This window comes from Anguilla anguilla, chromosome 7 (assembly GCF_013347855.1).
Source record: "Anguilla anguilla isolate fAngAng1 chromosome 7, fAngAng1.pri, whole genome shotgun sequence".
NCBI lineage: Eukaryota > Metazoa > Chordata > Actinopteri > Anguilliformes > Anguillidae > Anguilla > Anguilla anguilla.
In genome coordinates this window covers 19,006,600-19,028,572 of record NC_049207.1, presented here as the reverse complement: position 1 = coordinate 19,028,572, position 21,973 = coordinate 19,006,600, and the positions used below count along the sequence as shown (strand labels likewise).

Below are 21,973 nucleotides of genomic sequence, written 5' to 3'. Positions count from 1 at the left end.
CATGGTACTTTTTTTTAGATTTCCTCTTCCTATTATGCAAGTCATTGAAGTGGGTCTTGAAAATCCAATTTAGACTGGAAAGTTGTTCTATATTAAGCCAATTTGACGAAATCCAAAAGGCTAAATCTGACTTTATGCGCCCACGTCTGATCAAGGGACGAGAAACAAAAAGCATGAAAACAAAAGGATTCCCTCTGTGTCAGAAAAGCCAGTCCTCCCCTTTTACAAAGCCTCGCGCTAGACATTAAAAAATCACCAAATCCGCACGCCAACAATGGAACAAGACAGGCGCAACCTGCTCGGAACAAAAATAGGCGAGCGAATACGGGCGCAAACACCGTGGCCCCAGAGAACTATGGGTAGGGTTTCTTTGTGACATAAGGTCATCACTGCCTGCAGGTTTGCGCTCTAAGAGAGGGGGTGTTCCCCCATGAAGACGATGAATTGCCTTTGGTGGACTCCAGCGGCGTGGCTACCAGGATGCACAATGTCTGCAGGAGAAACGGCGTACATATATAGATATAGAAAAATGAAATGATTTTCATGGGTCAACCCATACAAATTGTAATTGAGTCTCTGCGGAACGGTTTTCTCATTAAATTGAAAATGAGTCATTGCCTGTGGTCAGGCATGCGGTGCCAGGAGGTCAAACGCTTTCTGCTGCAAAATGCAGCCTGTCCCTGCCGAACGGAAGGGTGACTGACCATCTGCAATGGTTGATCGCTCGGCGGTCGGAACAGTGCACCTCCATTAGCGCTGCTCTGCCCCCTCCCCCCATGAGAGAACATTTTGGCATGTTGAAGTAAACAACATGTCTGATATCCCTTAGATCATATCGTTCAGAAGCTTCTTTATTGCTGATGTTTCCATACACTGTAACCTCAAACTCACATCAGACACATGCACACATACTCTTATGCTGATTGATACTACTACATGGCTTCCCTGCGTAGATTTTATGGTACTCGATCAGAAACAATCAGTGACTGTTCACCACACTTAAGAATGCATTCTTAATCCCCAATCTCCTGGTAATCACACAACATGTCTTTTCAGTACTATCAACATAGTTTCCATTGTCTCTCTTACAAATTTAATTATCTACCGTATGATGAAATTTAGCAAAAGTCTGTGCTCCTCATATGTGGTAATTATAATAGATAGTTAAGCATTGCCAACCAACTTGTGCTTATTTTAAAGCAACAGCAACATTGTTTCTAAACTAGAATGAATATTCACAAATACAGCTTCTTAAGGTTTTCTGAGTTGCAGGAGTAAATAATGCAGTTTATTGTCAGTCATATATTAATGCTCATCTAAAACCTTCACTATTAGCAAGAGAAAAATTAATTATTCATGATGGAAGTTGAAACAATTACTACTGTGCCTAACACAAGAAACGACCTGTTGAAGCTCGTCGCTGAACGGTGAACGCTACTATTACTACTGAATTGCCTTTGAATTTGATTATTAGTTAATAAAACCGAGATTAAAAGGGTTACATAGTCTCACGGGAAATAAATAAAGAAGCACGATACAATCTTGCTCCAATGAAGGGTTCTCGGTTTTCGAAAGGAGGCGTCCACGTGACAGAGCAAAGCAGCAACACACAGTTCCTTCTGGTTAAACACTCGGCGCTGTAGAACAAGCAGGGCAGAGACTCGTCGAGGGAAGAAAAAAGATTTCCAAACTTGAACATTCTCCTCGTTTTTCCCGACATCGCACACGATGGAAGGTTATGCGCTGTCTGAAGATGAGCTGTTTTCCTCCTGTCTTCACAACTTCACCTGGGAAAATGCACACGACCAGGTAGGACCAACACTTCATCGGAATTCTGAGGACACATTCCAACTAAGTACAAGACTACTTCTGTTCAGCTGTACAGTTTTATAGTTTGGCATAAAATTTAAAAAATAAGCCTTTCGTTTCGGATAAATGCCAGTAGCCTACAATAAAATGCATATTTGAACGCAAGGAGTGCAACTAGGGAAAGCAAATGAAACAACATGCCGATCCCATGATACAACGTGCGACGCGGCGCTGACTAGCGAACCTCAAGGCTCAACATTGTTTTTGAGAGATTTTAATTTGCATTTTTAATGGAGTAATGGTTTGAGCGAGTATTTCACCGGGAAATGTGCCAATTATCTCGGAAATATAATATAATTAACCCTGTTGGAATGGCTGAGGTTGGTGTGAGGGATACGGAGTGTCAATGCAATGCCTTAGTGTGCACTAATCACCAAATGAACTTGATATAACTTAATGGACCTCTTCCATGCACTGCATGCAGTTTGAATAGTTTACGGTTAATTTCGATGTTAGGCTATAGGGCACACACGTTAAGTCCGATAAACAATAACATACATTTTGCAATACAAATCTTACGCTCGATTTATAAGGATGCAGAACGTGAGAACAGAAACGCAGTGTGCATTTCTGTGTCTGCGTCACCATCAGTGTCAGTTGTACATATGCTGTCTTCGAGGTCAGCAACATTTGGCGACTCTGTATTTATAACGCGATGCATATAGTAATCTCCCACGTGCATATTACCTGTAAGTATTTAATTTATCGCCGGAGTTATTATAATGGACGCAAATGGTACGTGCCGTACAGTAACTTTCGGCGCTGTTTGCACGCGCGACTGTCGCATGTGTTATGCTGATACAATGGAAAAGCATAGACATGGTGAACTCGTTCCTAGGAAACCGCTGCCCCTAACTAACAGATACCAGTTTAAAGTTACACGGCGTTCCAAGGGATCCAAAAACCACACCATTGCCTTTTTGTTAATTATGTATTAACAGAATTGGCAGAATAAAATGCCTATTCTGGGAATACTTGATAAAACCGAACAATAGTACAATCTTTTAAATCTTAAAAACATTTCCCTTAACATGGTATGACATCCATTTGCTCCATTCCAAAGGAAATAGTTTCTGCTTGAAATTGTCATTACACGTATGCAGCAAAAGGTATGTAACATATCAACTGTGAAGCATTGTACTTTCTTGAAGAATCATGTATGGAATGTGAACATTAATGTATGCCAATTAAATAGGCCTACTTTTAATGTGAAATACATCTGTCTCTTGTTCACTGTTCACTTGTTCACTGTTTGCAAAATAATGTATTGGATTATATCAGTCTGCAGATAGCTCTAGTGTACTGTTCTGTTCAGGTTCAGAAAGTTTGAGACTACTCTTTAAAAAGCTATTACACTGTGTGCTCAAGAATTACCACTAGAACTACTTTTTAATGATAGGAGCTTGTAAATGATTCATGAATGGCGGTCACTCAGACTTTTTGCCTTTTACCAAGTTTAACTCAAATAGCACAGAAAACCACGTCCCCATCTGTAAAGGCTACAGACTCACATACAGAGTAAGAAAAAAAACATCAACAGACTTCTTAGAGCATGTCTTAGTCTTCATTGTACTCTGAGTACAAAGAGGGGAGATGGGCCAGGCAGTGGTGATAGCTTAGGTGCTGATGCATGTGTGCCACTCTCCTCCATTTGCAATGAAGGCAAAGAAATGCACTGTTCAAGAAGCTTTTGGCTATTTTTGTAGCTAAATGGTGTGTGCACCTTGTAGTTTGGCTGCTTTAATCGCAAAGGAAATGAGGAATGTTGTTAACAAAAGACAACATTATTAAAATAGCAAGCAATTACAAATGAACTCTGAAGATTGATGTCACTAAGGCCATGTTGGATCCATAGCAAAAGAGAACACCGATATCAATCTGCAAGTAGAAACTAAGCATGGAGCAAAAGAATTGAACTCCTCATTAGAGACAACAGGATAGTTAATTCATCCATTAACACAGTTGATTGTTTCCTTTGACTCACAGAGCACTGCTGTAATGCAGGTCGCACAGGACATGGAAACACAACATGGATGGGCTGATGTGGCCGGACTTTAAAAACATCTTTCACGAGAAGCCTTAAAAATAACACTGCAGCTATGTTTGGAGCTCAGAAAATTTCCTTGTTGGATTTGACAGTATGTAAAGAAATAAATATATAAATAAAAGGGAAATGTTGACACAGTCTGTTGTTGGACCAGATTATCCACTCGTGCTTGAGGACTGTGTAAAACCTCTACATTATTCAGCCTCTTCTGAGTCATGGAGGCCAGAAGACTGGAGTCTCAGGGCCTTGCAGGGAGAGCTGACTGCAGCTCCTCTCCAAAAAGAGCACTGAGGCCACGGGCTATGCATGGTAGTCTTTGCCACATTCACTTAATTATTACTGGGGGAAATGCATTTTTCTAGTGATGTGTGTGTGTGTGTGTGTGTGTGAGAGAGAGAGAGAGAGAGATAGAGAGAGAGAGAGAGAGAGAGAGAGAGAGGAAGAGCAAGAGAGGGGAAGAGAGACAGAGAGAGAGGAAGAGAGGAAAAAAGAGAAAAACACGCGTCTCCTTTCGCTCAGTTTCTTCACGTAGCTGTCCAAGGTGCTGAAAATTTCATGACACATCAGCATGTCCTGACATTCCAGACTGAATCACTGTCTGGCACTCACACTTCAGAAAGTGATAGATTCAACGTGCTTTGACATCGGTGGGGAGTATTTACCACTCTGCCGTTTAAGAGTGAGGCCTATCACTCCAAATCTTTTTTTAAGAAAGGGCTCTGAAAACAGACTGCTTTCCATACGTTTCTGAGCAGCTCGCCTCATGCATATTTCAAATTGTCAGACGCGTGGCACCCATCTCTTTCTTTGCTGTCGTTTTCGGCCTCCTCAGCCCCAGCTGCTTTTGTCTTCGTGCTCCACAGGTGTTACGGTTACACGACAAGGAAAATTCCATTGTGAGGCTCACGTTGTAGTGCTTACGCTTTTACCCGCTCGTGTTCTCTTAGTGGGGTGGTTTGGGGCTGTGTAAGAGGGTGAGTGCAGTTCACTTGGAAAAGTCACTTTATTTTGCTAAGACTCCCTCCGTGTATGTGAAATCTAAGCAGCGCACGGTAAGTCACCTGGGACACAGGGATCTAATAATCTTACAAATTATTTGCACAGCTAGATCAACAAAAGTATCAGTACTTCACTACATTGTACAATATTTCGCATATAAACTCTGCCTTAGTAATCTTGAAAGAGGCCCTTTTCCTCCTTAGTCATCTCATACCCGTTCCTTTCTGATGCCATTTACACCCACCCATATTAACTGCTTTTGATGTGACATATAAAGTCCCTGTTTTTCCTGCTTTCTGACAGTGAAATCTATAATCCCCTCCTTCAGAGAGGCCAGCCATGCCAGCTAGTGGCAATGCCATTACCTGCAGTTTGATCAGCTGTAAATCTCATCTGCTATTTTTTTATTTTGTAGCTTTTACCTTTGGTGCTGGGGAATTCTGTCTGTTTACTTGTTATCTTCTTACCCATTTCCTTTGCTTTGACTGAGAATCCCATGGGCCCAGCTGTGATGGGAGCATTAAAGCAACCGTCTCTTCTTTACCTTGCAACATATTGCGATTATATGGATGAATAATTATCTAATCAGACTTCATAAAAGTGCTGCCACTTACTCATTGCTGACCGGTTAAGCTTCTGCCTGCTGCTGCGTTATTTGTTGTTCAAAATATGAAAGCGAGTATATAACAAGTGGCACTGAGCCTTTCTTGCTGCTAATCCCCATTGTGGGGTACAAGTACGAGACCACGGCAGGCTCACACTGTGAGGAAGTATCATATTTAATTGGCCTGTGAAGATAAAATGAAGAGACAGTCTGGAATTGAACAAGAACAGTGTCGGCTGCTGCCGTCTACTTTTGTTGGGGTTGAAAGTTGTTTTTTTTTTTTTGTTCATTTTGCAGGAAAAGAATGATGCGGTAACAAGCACTAACAAGGCACATCTCTGGGGAGCTGAATTTACAGAGAGTTTTGACATTAAGAAACACTGTTTTTATTGCCTTTTTATGCCAAACAGCTCCCTGTTTTCTTCCGTGATGATCAGTGGGCACGTAGATGTTCCTGTCTTCTGTCCTTCTTCAGCAGACAGTGCTGCATAGAGCCAAAAACTGGAATGATACACATTTAGCAGCTCACTGAAAGTGTAATGTGGCATAGCAACAGATTCTGGAAGACAGATTGGCCTGGAAAACTGCAATACAATCAATGAAATTCTTAATAAAGCGCAATCAGATATTGATGTCATTAGCTAATGCATGAAATTTTATGTCTTCCTTGCTCACGGACGTGAAATGTTGTGCTCCGGGAAAATAAATAGCTGAAATGAAAAGGGGGGAAAACAGCATTAGCGTGCCCGGGCAAGCCTGCGTAATAATGGCGTCTGAATCGGGGGCAGAAAATATCCAGTGGTCTGCTATCAATTTCGCGTGAATACAAGGGACTTTCTTTTCACGAGATGGCCGGTGTTTGGCGATCGTGGCTCGCGAGTTCCGCAAAAGGAGCGTTTTCAATCCCGTTTTCCGCGGGCGCGTGTCAGGAGGTGACCTTCTTTTGATTGTGGCGAGCGTGGATTAATTGCTTTTCTTAACCTCTTGCGTGCGCGTGCAGGTGCGACACGACCGGCGCGGGGCACGCTGTGCCGACGGGCCCCCCTCTCGTCCCCGAAAATGCAAGAGAAAACAATAACAACAAACAAGCTTTGCATCTCCCGCCCCATTCGCAATTATTGACCTCCCTCTGTTTGTTTTGTTTTGTTTTTTGTTTTTTTTGCGGCGGGATGCGCTTATGTGGGTGCTGAGCGGCACCGAGGACCAAATTACACCAAAGACGCAGAGTTATGGCGCTGAGTCCGGGCTAGCGTGCGGCGTTTATTTGTTTCTGATGAAATGAGTTTGGTATTGGCGGGCTGGCACTTAGATGTATTCCACATCATAAAAAGCGGCCGCACTCCTGGCGGGGGGTCAGGAGTTGAGGCTGTGGAGTTTATGCAGGGAATATTACATTGCCACTTCTTGAACTGTCCTTATTCTGTGATTAAATAGATTTTGGCCTTGAGTTATGCTGGCCAAGCACTTTTTCTGGAGCTTTCCCCACCCTGCCTTTGGAGCACGCGTGCCTCCCCCCCCCCCCCCCCTTTCCCCGCCGGGAGGACCACCGTGCTGGCACGTTGCGGAAACGCGCCGTCGAAAGCGGCTCCTCAGGACCTTGGCCTCTTTAGGACGTTCTGATAACACGTCCATCACCGGTTTCCATGATTTATGCACTGAATTTCAAATGTGGACCACCTGCCTTCTGCAGTCGGGACCGGTGGAAGTCGTTTCAAGAAGGGTGAAAAGCTTGGGGCAAATTAAAAATGATCATTCTCATTTTCAGAGGGGAGACAGATTATGTTGCTGGCTTTTTTTGTTGTGATTGTGTGCTTGCGCAAAATGGAAAAATGCCATTATTTAGTTGATAGCAGTTTGTTCCTTGAAGCTTGAGCTGGTTGATTGTGTTTTTTAGAGGAGATGTTTCTATTCATTTGTCTTGACTAGGAGTACAAGTTTGGACAAAAATGCTTTACTCAATCTAGACTGTTACTTTTCTGGAATTTATAGCTGTCAACCAAACAATGTTATGAAACTGATGTCATGCATCTGGTGTGATGTCATGCCCACAACACACCATCAAACAAGCTAATTTCATGTTTACGCAGGCACAACGACAACAAAAATGAATGCAACAATGAGCGTATATTTAACAGCCTCCACTATGTTGTAAATTGTATTGTCAGTGGGGCTGCTAAGTTCTGCATGTGTAATCAGAGTCCAGTCTGGTCCTACAGTGGACTGCACTGAATGCCCATTCATTTGAATGTGCACTAGAACTAGGGTTGAAATCCATGGCCCTAGAATGAGTTAAAAACTGAAGAGTCCCAGGATCGTAGGCTCCGGTAAGGGCTGCCCCTCCTCTCTCCTGCTCGGGTGTGTTTATTCCTTCATCAGCAGAAAGCCTGGGTGAGTTAAGCTAATTGAGCTGGGAGGCTTGCCTGGGGAAGAGGCCTCTCCAGAGAGCCTGCGTCACTTCCTCGCCGAGGTACCGCCTCGCGGATGAGTAATGGGGGGTCCGCTCCAAACCCAAAAACTCAGCAGAAACCGAGCGCTACAGTACGCTTGACAGCAATCTGTCGCAGTTAAACCCGGAGGTAAAACTCTGGATCCCAATCAGATCCGACACAGTAGATTTGTGTCGTTAGATGTAAGGCGTTGTGTGTTATTTGATTATGCGATGGAAATGTGAGCGCGTTTCGTTGCAGGGAAGCAAACTGAATTCTCAGAGAAAAGGCTCTTTCCATTTGTGTGTTTCAGAACGTAAGCGCATGGAGGCATATTGAACGTGGTGTTTTTTGAGAGTAATGTTGTGTATTTTGTCACTGTGTGCAGTTTTTGAAAGTAATTTCCATGGCTGCTGTTTGGTGATTCTGGAGCCTTCCTTTGTAGGGTTCCATTTTCCATTGTAAAAGGCACCCAGAAAGTAAAGGCCAGGCTTGTGCAGTCTACTGAAATGGATTTCCAAGTGTTTTGGCCCTCATTTTGATGTGCTGTTGACAGTTGGTCAAGGGATTTCAAGACATTTTAGAACAGTTAATGCTTTTTTTGACACCTGAGCCAGTTCGAGATTTTGGTCCAGTGCAATTTTCCATTTTGGTTTCATCAGATGTTCCTGATAAATAGAGATTATTTAATAAAGTAGAAGTGTACAATGCTGCATATAAAAATGTATTCATGCTTTAAAAAGATTTGTCTGAGAAGTTCATCAAACATATCCAATAATAATTTATTGCATAGTGAATATTTTATAGATATGATTGTGTTGATGTCATGAAGAAGTGTTCTTACTGTACCAAATTTGGTTGTCCTGGAGATTAAATAATCTTCATAACCTTTTATTCTCTGCCCTGACGCCCTTGTGACATTTAATGAGATTAGCAATACAGCTGCGTTCCTATTAAAACTTTTCATTAGTTTTGATATGAGAAAAAGGCTGCTGGAATCTTGTTACAACTGTCCTACAGAAAATTTCAGGATAGGAAATAGCAATGGTGGGTAATATTCAGTTGTATTATTCAGTTGTATCAAATTGATGCGGTTCGGTCACCATAAATGAAACTGCTTTTTTCACATGAATTAATGTAGTGCATCAAGTGCTGCCTAAATATAGTTTGATAAACATGATATTTTTTTGTTGTAGCTAAAGCAATCACATCAGTTTGGTGTGTGCTGTAGTGGTCAGTTGGTGTATGTGTTTGCAGAGGCGCACGTGTGTGTGTGTGTGTATGCCTGTGTCTGTGCACATGTGTGAGTGTGTGCATGGGTTTTTGTGTCCACTACAAATCATGTTAGTTGCCAGAAACAAGAAGTGGAGGTATTATAGGGAATATATGTAACCATCTGTGAGTTATCATCAAACAATCATGAAAAAAGTAACTATAAAGAAGAGGGGTCTGGTATGCAATGTGCATAGCTGTGATCAAATCAAGCAGTAATCACATCTGAGTTTTCGGTGGAGCTGAAACGGTGTGAATGCTTTATGAATGCAACATTGGAAGCAACAAGCACGCACGCGGCTGTTTGTCATTTTCACAGACCTTATCAGTGGCTTACAACTGTTGATACCGGGAGTGCATATTTGAGACCGTGTGTGAGATTTTACCACCCACATTTATTTTTTGCAGAAAAACCCGCTGCGAAAGGAAGCCTTGATAACACAGATACAGTGATTCTCCAGGGCTGGCATTGCCCTTTAACTCATCTGAAGATGCTTCGGCTGACTTTGGGATTTGAGCCCGTTCCTCTCTCTGGCAGGGCGCATGCTCGCGTTATCTCCGCAGAACAGCAGAACTTTCCATGACCTTCTTCGCCAGTCGTGTCACCTGACATGACTAATGGAACATAGTTGGGCTGAAAGTGGACCCTGCCTGTAATGTCAGCCGTCGCTAGAATCTTTTGGCAGGAGGAAGCTCTTTGAGATCAAGATACCTGAGGCATGCGTGCAGTGGCGAGTTCGATTAGCCGGGTCTTTGCGGTGGTTATGTTTGGGTACCGCACGCTCTGCCATTTTCAGCAGCGTGAGGTGACCTGCGGAGAGGAGGGCTCAATGGCAGTCAGTGGTTGTGACTGCATTTTTGAAAGCTGCCATGGTGTTTTTTCTACTGTTAGCCTATACTTTGGTGGTCAGGTTGAGTTACAGCACCCTCTTGAAGTAGTTTCAGTAGAGGCCCAGCATTCTTAAAATTACTGATGTTGTAGTGTTGCTAGCGTTTTATTTCTGCGACTAGAGAAGATTACATGCACTTTAGAATTCACTCTGCAAAACAAAGGTTTAATTTAATCATTAATTATAACACCACTGGAAGTTTTGTTGTTGTGGAAATATATTCTGAAACAATAAATTGGTTACAATAAATGCAATGCATCACAATGTGTTTACAGTGTTTATAATTTGGAAAACTGGGGAAAACAGTATGTTTGCATCCTTTAAACAATGTCACTGGTGCAGATTATTTCTTTTGTTGCCATGGGCCAGTGTAATGAATATAAATAAGGCTATATTTTTAATGTATTCCAGCTTGTCAGATACTTCAAAGTCCCTTTGTAATTCCGTTCCTTTAGTTTCAACAGTGAACAACTCAATTAATCAGTTTAAACAAATCCGTGATAATTCTGACAATAAATCTGTCCGAATGCCACGTTTGGTCATGGAGAGTTACGGTTGGTTTTCTCTTGAGCCTTTTTTTTCCTCTCAGTGTGCTTTTTTTTTTTAACCAAAGCAGCGTGACACTGGCCTTTTGGTTCAGTGTGAAATGGCTGAATTATCAGATGGCTTCCATTCAGTCATCCATATTGCTGACAGTCGGCGTGGCGGCTTGCTGTGGTGTCTCACCTTTACCCAGCGTCCAGTCACACAGAATTTGATTGTCATTGACATTAAAGCAGAGATGCTTCTTTTTCTATTTTATCTTTTTTTTTTTCGCTTTCCATTGATAGCATAGCTTCAAATATAAATTCCAACCTTTCTGGAAGCCTGAAAGTACACATCTAGGGCTTTTGAGCTGAACCACAAAAACACCGGTGTCCTTTAAAAGGGACGCGGGGAGACCAGAGCGGACGTCGTGCCTTTAAGGAGGCCTCATTGTGTCGCTTTTCGACACCTCCGTGTGATCTTCCTCACTGTTTTTTTTTAGCAGCGTTGTTTCAGCTGATCTTCGGTTCCAGGTTACCCTCCCCTTTTCCTGCGTAAGGCTTCACGGAGCGTGGTCAATGGGGGGGTGGGGGGGTGGGAGGGTGGCGTTATTGGAGCGTGCGGGTTGTTGATTTGGAGGCCCAGTATAAGGGTCGCCGTGTCCTGCTGGGTTGACGGCCGGCGCCCGAGGCTTCGCTCCGCGCTGGAAGCACACAGCTCGCACGAGAGAGAGAAAGCGTGGTCACCCCTCCCCAGGGCTCGCTGCGACGGAGGCAGCGGAGCCACTCCACAGGCTCATTGGAAATCAATACCCACACTCTTAATTGTGAGAAAAAGATTCACTGGTTTACAGCAACAAATCATCCCTTGGACAAACTTGACTTTGATTTTTTTTTTCTTCTTTTGTCTTTGCCTCGTAGGTTTTATTGAAACTTTGAGAATCAGAATATAATAATAAGTCCTGAATATCTACAGCATGTAGTATGCCATGAATTAAGTTGAGTAGTGATGTACATGAAATGAGCTTGCTTGTTTATGTTGTGTGATATGGAAAGTGGACTGGCGGTGACTGGTTTGGTCATATTCGGAGTTCTTGGCCTTTCCGTGTGTGTGTGAACATGTGTGTGTGGGATGCGGTTACGGTTGGGATGAAGCACCCACCTTTGAACAGATTTGAACATCCCACTCACACTCCTGTGTTCCTTTCCAAACATTTCTTATTAATTTGTCATCTTGGAGAGGAAAGAGATCCAGAAGTCTGATTAGGCGGCCTTGACTAATTGACTGCAATGGCCGCAGTTGGGCACTTGCATTTAATGGAGGGCCTTGCTGCAGGTGTCCTTCATCTGTCATTCATAAGGTCTGCGCCCTTTATTCTGTCATTTCTGTCACTGGAATAAAAGGTATAAATGGCTAAAATGAGCATAGCATTTATCTCTCTCATTAAGCAGCTTTAGAGTACAGTGCATGCTGTGCCTTTATGCTAGTGATAGCAATGTTTTGCTTTAATTACGAGAAAAAAAAACACAAAAAAACTGGGACCTCTTCCATATTTTAGTCATAGAAATTCCTGGAAAGCGTGCTTAATTATGTGCATGTCGTGGTATTCTTCAATGCTGAAAGCACGCTAGCAATTTTGTTCCTCTCTTCCTACTCTGAGGCTGTTCCAGGGCCCGGCCTGCTTAATTATTTATCCATTCCGGTTATGCTACGAAAATCACGACACGAACATGCGTACAACAAAGTAACTCTAATATTCGCCCTTTGTGTGTCTAGTGTAAACTTCAGCTGTATGAAAAAAATTCCTTTTCTGTCAAGTCACATTACTCTCAAGGCTGAGGAAGGGGTTGTGCTTAGGTGAATCCTGAACAGATGGGATATGTAGTCACACACACACCCCCACACATGCACAGAATGAATCCTGGGTGACCCAATTTCGCAGCGAGGTAGGCTGAAGCAATAGTTATATACCGGGAGCCGCTTTAATTGCGGCGAAGGAGACGCGCGTGCTTCGTCATTAACTTCCTCTGGCGCTTCTGTTTTTCTCTCGTAGCCCGGCAACTTCCTCCTCGCAAGCGTGGAAAGGATCCCTCTTCCTTTGGGGAGGGGTGCTGCTCCCGGGGGGAGTGCGGACGGCACATGCAGATCGCATTTGATTAGGAGGCCTGCTTCTGAGGAAGCCCTGTGGTGGCTCAGATGATCGTAGAACAGAAACAAACAGTGCTGCGGCCTCCCCAGGGGTGACCAATGCATCTCTCCCAAGGAAGCCCTCCAGAGGACTTATTTAATCTTCAGCTGCTGTTAGTGCTGGGGTTTAAATATCATGCCTGACACATCATTGCTCTTCTGTATAGCAAAATGCTGACATCCTGTATGTTAATGATATATATATATATATATATTATTACAAAATAGACCAAAAAAAGAAGAACAGTGAGGGGAGTGAGATTATATGGTATTCACTGTGGAGGCCTTTAACATTTTGTCAACAGCCTCACAATGTAGACCCTCTGCAATTCACTGCCCTGTCTGCATTTACATATAAAGTGTCTGAGAAGCGCGTTTATGTTTTGCTTCCCATTCCTTTCGCAGATTTCGGTGCACAACATATAAGTTGCGAAAATGAGAGTGATGTGTTTGCGATACCTATTAAAAACTTTGAGCCGCACAGCACCTGTGGTGGTGGTGGGGGCGGGGTGGGGGTGGGGGGGGGGTGTGAGCCAGACCCAGCGCTGTGAACCAGCCAAAGAAATCCGTCTCTGCGGTGGCGGGGGGGATTAACCGCACAGGTGTGGAGACATCAGTCATACTGGCACGCGCCAAAGACGACTTTGTCTCTCCGCACAATTTGTAAGGCCGTCTGTGCTAATAGATCCTTATCAATGAGTCCTCTCCCTCCTGGAGCTCGGGAGGCTCTTAGGGGCCTTGAGCACGTATTTGTTTACCCTAATGCAGTGGAGAAATTAAAGGTGACATTTTACAAATGATTGGTTTTAGCAGGAAAGGACCAATCCCTCGTGTTAGGCTTCCAAAGTAAAATGATGGTTCACCGCTACCTCAGGATTCTGAGGTAGCTGAATCTTCACCTCCCTTCACACACGCACACACACACACGCACACATACTAGCACGCACACACACATACACACACGCACGCACACACACACACACACACACACACACACACGCTGTACACACATGATCAAAGTCCATTGTTTTCTATGAAGGGGGAAGTCCATAAATCCATGTTTTGGAAGATTTCATTATTATTGTATTCTTTTTAAGCGAGACTTTGGGCTTGCGGTCTGTTCCGAGTTTTAGCAAGATTGCTTTCAAGAGAGGTTACCATCTCCCGGCTCACAGACCATAAAGCAATAACCCCTGTGAGCTACGGAAAAAATCCTTTACAGATGTCTACGATATACAGTATGCCCACTCGCTCCCATCTAAAAATGTGATTAAAAGAAGTAAAATATAGAAGCATCGACTAACCATAACCATAAGATGACCATGTACTGTATTATCTACAAAAAGCTGCTATTTTATTTCAGGATTGATGACACTGTAATGTTGCTATGCCTTCAGGGAAGGCCTCAGACCAGCATAATGTTGGTTGTCAAATAAAAAAGAAATACCAACGTGTGTTTCCGCAAAAGAGAAGGCAGAGCTGTGCTCCTCCTTTCCGAAACAGCGATAGCTGCGGCACATACAGTGTAAATCCAAAGCCTCTTTCACAAAATACCAATTTAGAAGTGGGGGGCCAATTTTTCATTGGAATTGCTTGATGGCTACTTGATTCAATTATGTCTGGCTCACCCCAGCAAGAAACACAGGGACGATGTCAGATAGCCTATTTATCAACCAGAACCCTGTTGGCACTTAAAAGTTATTGTCTGCAGGTTGCATCTGGTATTAGAGTAGGTGATACCAGCGGGCATCAGGTGTTGTGTGTACTACTGTGTGAATAAGTACGTATTGATCCGCAGGTAGCTGTTTAAATAATCCCAGGGCACCTAGTTTGAGTAAAAACCCATTTTGTGGAAAGATGTGTGAAACCAAAGAGGGGAACATTCTGCTTACTGCGCAGTCTTGTCCTGATGGGTTATGCTGCAGTTTGAGACTGCTAGAGGACAATGGGCAAGAGATTAAAGGGAAGGCCTGTATTTATGAATTATTTATGCCCAAATTATGTTCCGCTTTTGAGGGATCTATTATGAACGAGCGATTTGTTTGATATTTTATCAATATGGAATCCTTTCATTTAGTCCAGCAAAATGTAATAATTTGTTTCTGGTGGGCGAACAATCGAGCTGCGAATAAACGTTTCATAGTGTCAGAAGTATTAAGCTTACAATTATGCCCTGATCAGTTCACTTAGAACCCCCGTTCTTAAAGTGGGGCTTTAAAGTAGAATTTAGCTTATTTAGCTTTTATGAATTTCATTTAACTTAGCTTTTCTTTCCATCATGACTGCTTTTATAGGTAAATGGATAGCTGATGGAACATTTACCCATGTTTTTACTGACAGGAATGACTGGAATATAAATGAGGAACAGGAAACAGGAAAACATGCATTAACTTTGCATGTTTTAAAAATAGCTGTTGACGCCGCGACACAAATGAATTCCAACCACTTGAAAAAGCAGCTGCTTACATACTGCACTTAGCTGGTTGAGCTCATGTATTCTGTTTGAAGGGATCCAGTTTCTTCCGAAAAGCCACTGCTGTCTTCAGCGTCTCAGATGACTGTAGTTTAGAGGACCACATGCTTCTTCTGAAGGTGTTGGCCGCAGGCACTATACTACAGGTCACCGGGCAAAGCCGCACAGCTGCAAAGCACTGGAGCGGCTTCTCCCAATGCTACACCTGAACACCACAGCGCATGCTTCTCCCAATGCTACACCTGAACACCACAGCGTATGCTTCTCCCAATGCTACACCTGAACACCACAGCGCATGCTTCTCCCAATGCTACACCTGAACACCACAGCGCATGCTTCTCCCAATGCTACACCTGAACACCACAGCGCATGCTTCTCCCAATGCTACACCTGAACACCACAGCGCATGCTTCTCCCAATGCTATGCCTCAACACCACAGCGCATGCTTCTCCCAATGCTACACCTGAACACCACAGCGCATGCTTCTCCCAATGCTACACCTGAACACCACAGCGTATGCTTCTCCCAATGCTATGCCTCAACACCACAGCGCATGCTTCTCCCAATGCTACACCTGAACACCACAGCGCATGCTTCTCCCAATGCTATGCCTCAACACCACAGCGCATGCTTCTCCCAATGCTACGCCTCAACACCACAGCCCACGACACCCAGCATCGAGCAAACTTCAACAAAGCTATGCAAACACACCTCTGGAAAAGAACAGATGTTGGAGCGACAGAGCGAGAGAGAGAAAGATGAATGGACAGAAAGATAGAGATAGATGGACAGAGAGAGAGAGAGACCAGTCACAGGTTAGTGAAAGCAGTTGTGTCCGACGCTGTGTGACAAACGCTGTGGCAGAGACATGTCGTTTAACCCTAGCCTCTACAGGACTGTGTGTTTTCCTGCAAAACCAAGGGGATAAAAGCAGCTTCAGGCAATTCTGGCCTGCTTTGTTCAGCCACAGTGGAAACTGTAGTAGGTGCTTTTTAAAAAAAAAAAAAAAAAAAGGTGTTTTTGCTTGACAGGATGAGGGGCATCAACACACTCTTAGCGAGACAGGGGAATTGTGGGGAGGAATGAAAATTTTGGAGATCCAGCTGTGCTCTCCCCATTTAGGCTTGACTTTCCTCCCTGGCATCAGTATGCCAGAAAAAGGGAAGCAAACAGACGCTCAGAGGAGTGCCATTTTCAAATCTTTCATGTTGATTATGTTCGGTCCACTATTTATATCCGGTGGCCTTCGGAGAAGGGATTTTGTTTCTGCTAATGTATAACGCTACATTAAAGCATTGTTCCTCTTTTGCATTAGAGAGGTTTAATGTCACTCCTGTCATCCCCCCTACTTCAGATTCTGCTCACCTGCAGGTTTTTCAAGTGAAGCAGTGCGATGTTATTGATTGGCTAGGCCGGGGCAGAGGGGCGGGGGCAGGGGGGTGGTGGGAGCTGTGGTTGTGTTGGGGGAGGAGGGAGGGAAGGGAGGGAGGGGTTCTGCCCAGCAGGTTGTCAGTGACATCACTCCCTGGGAAGGTAGTATATGGTTATCCTCTTTATTGATAGCTCGGTGAGTACATTAACTCAACACTCGGCTCGATTTATTGAAACCACTCTTCTGCTTCAATCCGTCAGCCCACCCCCTCAGTGCAGGTCAAGTCTGAATCTGTCTCTGCTCAGACAAAGTCAGGGATAGGGGAAGAGCGAAAGACTCTGTTACGGCCTTGCCTGGATGTTGCCTAGATGAGTTAGGGGAGCCTCAGAACCGCTCTGGTTCATCTTGCTTCTGTGGTCGTGGCTCTGCAGACACAGAACTGGTCAATATTCTCGTAGGCATGTGGAGGCAGGACATGCCTGCTATTAATATTCATGAGCTGTGTGATCCTCTCTGTCACCTCTACCAGCGTGAGGTGCCTGTCCCCACTCACAATCCCTGCTTTATCAGCCTGGCTTGTCTAATGAACAGGCCAGGTTAATGCACCAAAAGCTTATATCCTCTAAATTAATTTAGCAACTCCCAGCTGAACAGAATGAGATCCCAGTTCTGAGCTTTTTTGTGTATGTGTGAAAGAGACTGATGAAACTGATCACTTTTTAAAAGTATAGCCAGTATAGCAGTAATGCTTCTATGTTTTGCCCATTCACCATGCAAAGTTCTTAAAAGGTGCTGTTCAGAAGGTAAAGTTGGGCCAGGCAATACCAAAATAGCACACCTCAAGCCTTTTGCATGATCTTATTTACACATCAACCGGTGACAGCTCCAAAAACCATCCATCACTCACTGGGGATGCACCTAGAATTCGAAAAATCTGAATATGAAGACGACCATAAATTGACGATGACTCACGTCAATATCTCTCACAGATTAAAAATGCACTTTCGTCTTGGTAGTTCCTGAAGTTACCCGAGTCACTGGTGGCGCCCAGTTGGCCAATGGAAAGAAGAGTGCGCCTAAAGCAGCGGCTGTGACAGCTCCCCTCTCCATGCGTATTCACCTGCTCAAAACGCCCAGACCTGCCTGGAGAATGAATATCGACTGGGGAAAAGGGTTTCCTTTATCTGTCAGCGCGGAGCGCTCGCTCCCCCGGGCGCCCCCGCGATCGTCCCGCGAGAGAGCGGCTGTTTGTCTGCGGAGTCCAGAGACCCTTCGCTCCGTCTCCTCTCCTCTCCTCCCTCTCTGTAGCCGCGCGGAACACAGTGGGGAAGAAGGTTAGCTCCCTACTCCCCCTGGCTTATTTACACCTTTACACCTTGCAGTCGATTCATCTCAGCACCAGGCTGAAGGACCGGGGCCTAATTACCAATGATCTTTTTCCTGAGCTGTAGTAGTCGGCAGAAAATATTCAAATGAGGCATCCTTTGTCGCGGCTGCGAAAAAAATATCCACCTCGCTGGTTTTTTTTTTTTTTCTCTCTCCTTTTTTTCCTTGTGGTACAACAGCGGCGAGGCTGTTTAACATTTAATTTACAGACCGTTTCCCCAAAGTGCTTCGTTTGCCGGTGTAAATTTGTGAGATATGTTGAAAAATACACCCATGCCCGGAGCGTATACGCTCATCCATCCGCCAGATTGTCAGTTAAATAGTTATTTAATGGCGGCGTAATATTAATTGAACGGCTTCCGACGCACAACAGTTTAAAGCGTGGTGTTCATTATGAGTGAGTGTGCAGGAAGCATTACTGCACGGGCTCCTACAAATCAGTCAGCCCAGGCCGGGAGACTGCCACGGAGAAGGAACTTTGCAATAATGTAGTAAAATTATAACAATCTTTCATTTGCATTACGCGCTTTCCGCAGCCGAGCGCAGAAAATCTCTCAAGCTGGCGAGCGGAGCGCCGCGGTGCTTCCCCCTCCTCCCCCCTCCGAGTCGTGTCAGAATTTAATACAGCCGTCCAGGAAGTGGGGCTGCTGTGAAAACAAACTGCCGCTGGAACGCGTGAGCGTGGATCTGGAGCAGGAACGGGCCGGTGAGTTACTCGCATGGTCGCGGGGAAACGTTTACCGGGATCATGAGAAAATAATGAACTTGTGAGACCGTTGCTGGAACCGAGCCAAACATCTTACATCTCTTAAGTGTGCAGATGTTACACACTAGACGCTACAGTACGTTGATACGAAGGCAACTAATAAGATAAAAGTAACAGGCTTTTTATTTTCTGTGCTTCTGTAATTCCTCCGTTATCTCAGAAAAGGCTTAATAAAACACTTGACTCACCGACAAGAGGACTAAAACAAACAAGAGACGCGAGACCTCATTGAAAAAGCCCAATTTGAGAAGATCTTAATGGAATCTGTAATGAAGGCTGAAATAAAATTATAGAATGTGGCTGTGCCTCACGATAAGGGTAAAAACTTTTAAATGCTCACAGAACTGAACCGTGCTGGTGCCCGTGGACAGGTTGTCATCCGCCATCTTTGACTAACCGATTATTGGAGCAGCAATTATCAAATCAAAGTGCATGAAGTGATGAGAGAGAGAGAAAGAGAGAGAGAGAGCGAGTGAGTGAGCGAGAGAGAGGGTGAGAGAGAGAGAGAGTGAGTGAGTGAGAGAGAGGGTGAGAGAGAGAGAGAGAGAGAGAGAGAGAGAGAGCGAGTGAGTGAGCGAGAGAGAGGGTGAGAGAGAGAGAGAGTGAGTGAGTGAGAGAGAGGGTGAGAGAGAGAGAGAGAGAGAGAGATGTCCATCCAGCCTTTCTGTATTCTGGCTGGAGTGTTTGCACTTTCACTAGTTTTGGCTCCCTGTCCCCAGCCGCGGCTGTGTGTGCTGCAGCATTTTCACACACCGTGGGTGGTAGAGCGGCCTGTCGTGTTCTCTGGAGGTAATCCTCAGTGACAGTGAAGTGCCATTGCATTTTTTTTTTTTCCCCCCGTGCGTCTGAAAACCAACTTTAATTTCACGGGCACCTGTTCGGCGATGTTCAGAGGAAGGAGTCAAATATGAGACTTATATAAGCACTGGGACTCTGCCAAGGACTAATAAGAAAGGGAAAAAAACGCATTTGCCACATAGCGAGGTTCCTCAGATGGGGTTTTCCGCTCTCTGAAAATTTCATGTGCAAATTTTTTTGATTGCGTGCGCGATCTAATTTGTCATGCAGATTGCTAGACTGAGTCAGCCGGTGCGTTCTGATGCAGAGGTGTCAGCCGTTTTTATGAAGCTGTAATTTCAGACGGGGCGCTGGCAGAATGTATAAGAGCGTGCGCGGCGCGACGAGAGGCAAACAATGGACCCCGGCCATGCTGCTCGCGCAGGACTCTACCCTGGGGCCGAGGGGGCTGCGCGCCGGAGCGACCGCTCGCTCTCTGAAGAGGCCACGGGGGGCCACCAGCGAGTAGCTCTCCGTGAGGTCACTGGGTGACCCCCCCACCCCCCTTCCCCCACTAACAAACAGGCACTGAGACTTGCCCTCCGAGTCACTGCTCCTCCTCATGTGCAAGAGCTGGTGTTTCAATGCACTGTAATGGAAAAATGGAGAAACCCCCACGTAACAGAATACCCCCTAAGAACCCTGAACCATGTTTCCGCCTAGGTGTACAGGTAGAGCCAGGGTAAACAGCCGGCCCCATGCAATTTGCGTGGGACAGTTTGATAGAACGATAGTAAATCTGGCCAATCAAGAATGTTGCCACTGGATTAAGTTAAAGCCGATTCAATTACAGGCGACCAACCTAAATCTGATTTCCCTTGTTTATGCAAGATGAATCTTTTATGATGTCGCCCTTCGTGGTGCAATGTCTTGCGATCTTAACGGTTCTGCATTTTTGAAAAGGCTGGTTGGATAGAGTGTATTTTCCAGTAGGGATGAAGTAAAGGTGGAGGCGAGGATCTGTCATTCAAACGCAAACATAAAGTGTCAGTCGTGATCTCGTTTCATATTTTCCATTTTTACAGAAGTGTGTTTTAAATGTTAGTAGTTCAAATGTACTATGTTGTAATTCATGTTCTATATTGTAATTATAGAACATGTAAAGATATGTAAGAATAAATATTCTTGGCGACATGTCATAAGAATGCTTAACTAAAATACACACAAAAGATTCTGCAATAAAATGTGACAGCATTTCGAACCGTGTTTTTTCTTTGAACGCAAATCTATGTTGAATAACTTGTGTCCAGTGAATGTAGGTCTGTATATTTTTTATATCAAACTTTCTAACCCCTTTCAGTTATCTTTAGGGCTGTGATAGGGCAGTTTACCTGTAAGTACGGCCACCAGTTTGTTTCCACCATGTGACCTGCAGTGATATAACTTGTATTTCAATGGTTATCCTCCAGGGGTCCCCATAGGCACCCCAAAGGCACAGTCAAGTGACTAATTGTACAATTGAGTTTCTAACTGAGAGATGTATAAAAACAATTAGTTGATCTAATATGGGGAGAGTCAGGAAGGAAACTGAGCCTGGATGGAAGTATAAATGCTACAAAAAGCATATCTTTGAGCCAGCGGTCCTCACTCCTGGTCCTGCAGAGCCGCAGGGTCTGCTGGCTTTCTTTGTTACTCAGCACTTCAGTAGCAGAGCAACTGATCGGTTAAAGCAGTTGATTACACAGTTAACTCTGGTTACCTGGTTTCTCGGGTCTGAATCTTTTGCTGATCTTAAGGAAAAAACAAAAACCAGCCGACTCTGTGGCTCTCCAGTACCAGGATTGAGTATCACTGGCTCAAAGACATGCTTTTCATAGCATTTAAACTTCTATTCCTGTTCACTTTCCTTCCTGACTCTCCCCATATTTGAGCAACTCAAAAGTGTATCCATATATAGCAATTTCTTGCTTTAGCTCAGCGCTAAGACACGTGATACTTAAGGTTTTGAATGATGACCATGATTAGTTAATTAGTAGAATCGTGAATTTAAAAAAATGTTTTTGTGCAAGTTAAAAGTTATACAACTGCTCATTTTTAATGTGGGCATTTCCCACTGCTTCTAACAACACCTAAAATTATCCGTACAACATTTTAAAATACTGTAGCATGTTCACAGTAGTAAGTAATCAAACTTAATTTTACACGTGAGTGTTGCTTGTAAACATTGCTGTCTGTCATCATCTGTGCTTAATTAGTGCCAATTACTTTATGAACTTAGATTACTGAGATGGTGCAAATGGGATAATGCACGCTGGGAAAGGCTCCAGCACCCCCCCCCCTCCCCCCACGAACCTGCCCAAGAATAAGTGGGTATAGATA

General features: G+C 44.2%; 1 protein-coding gene across 4 annotated transcripts in view; it reads left to right on the top strand.

The window, feature by feature from the left end:
• The first annotated feature begins 1,435 nt into the window (after positions 1-1,435).
• The window catches only part of ppargc1a (peroxisome proliferator-activated receptor gamma, coactivator 1 alpha), a 236,078-nt gene continuing 215,540 nt past the window's right edge, over positions 1,436-21,973 (top strand). For 2 of the 4 annotated variants that reach the window (XM_035426525.1, XM_035426524.1), the window contains exon 1: positions 1,439-1,809. In XM_035426525.1, coding sequence (XP_035282416.1) covers positions 1,729-1,809 — 81 coding nt within the window. In that variant the 5' untranslated portion in view covers positions 1,439-1,728. Of the gene's footprint in view, positions 1,810-21,973 lie in introns of all 4 variants that reach the window. The other 2 variants (XM_035426528.1, XM_035426529.1) reach the window with 2 other exon arrangements.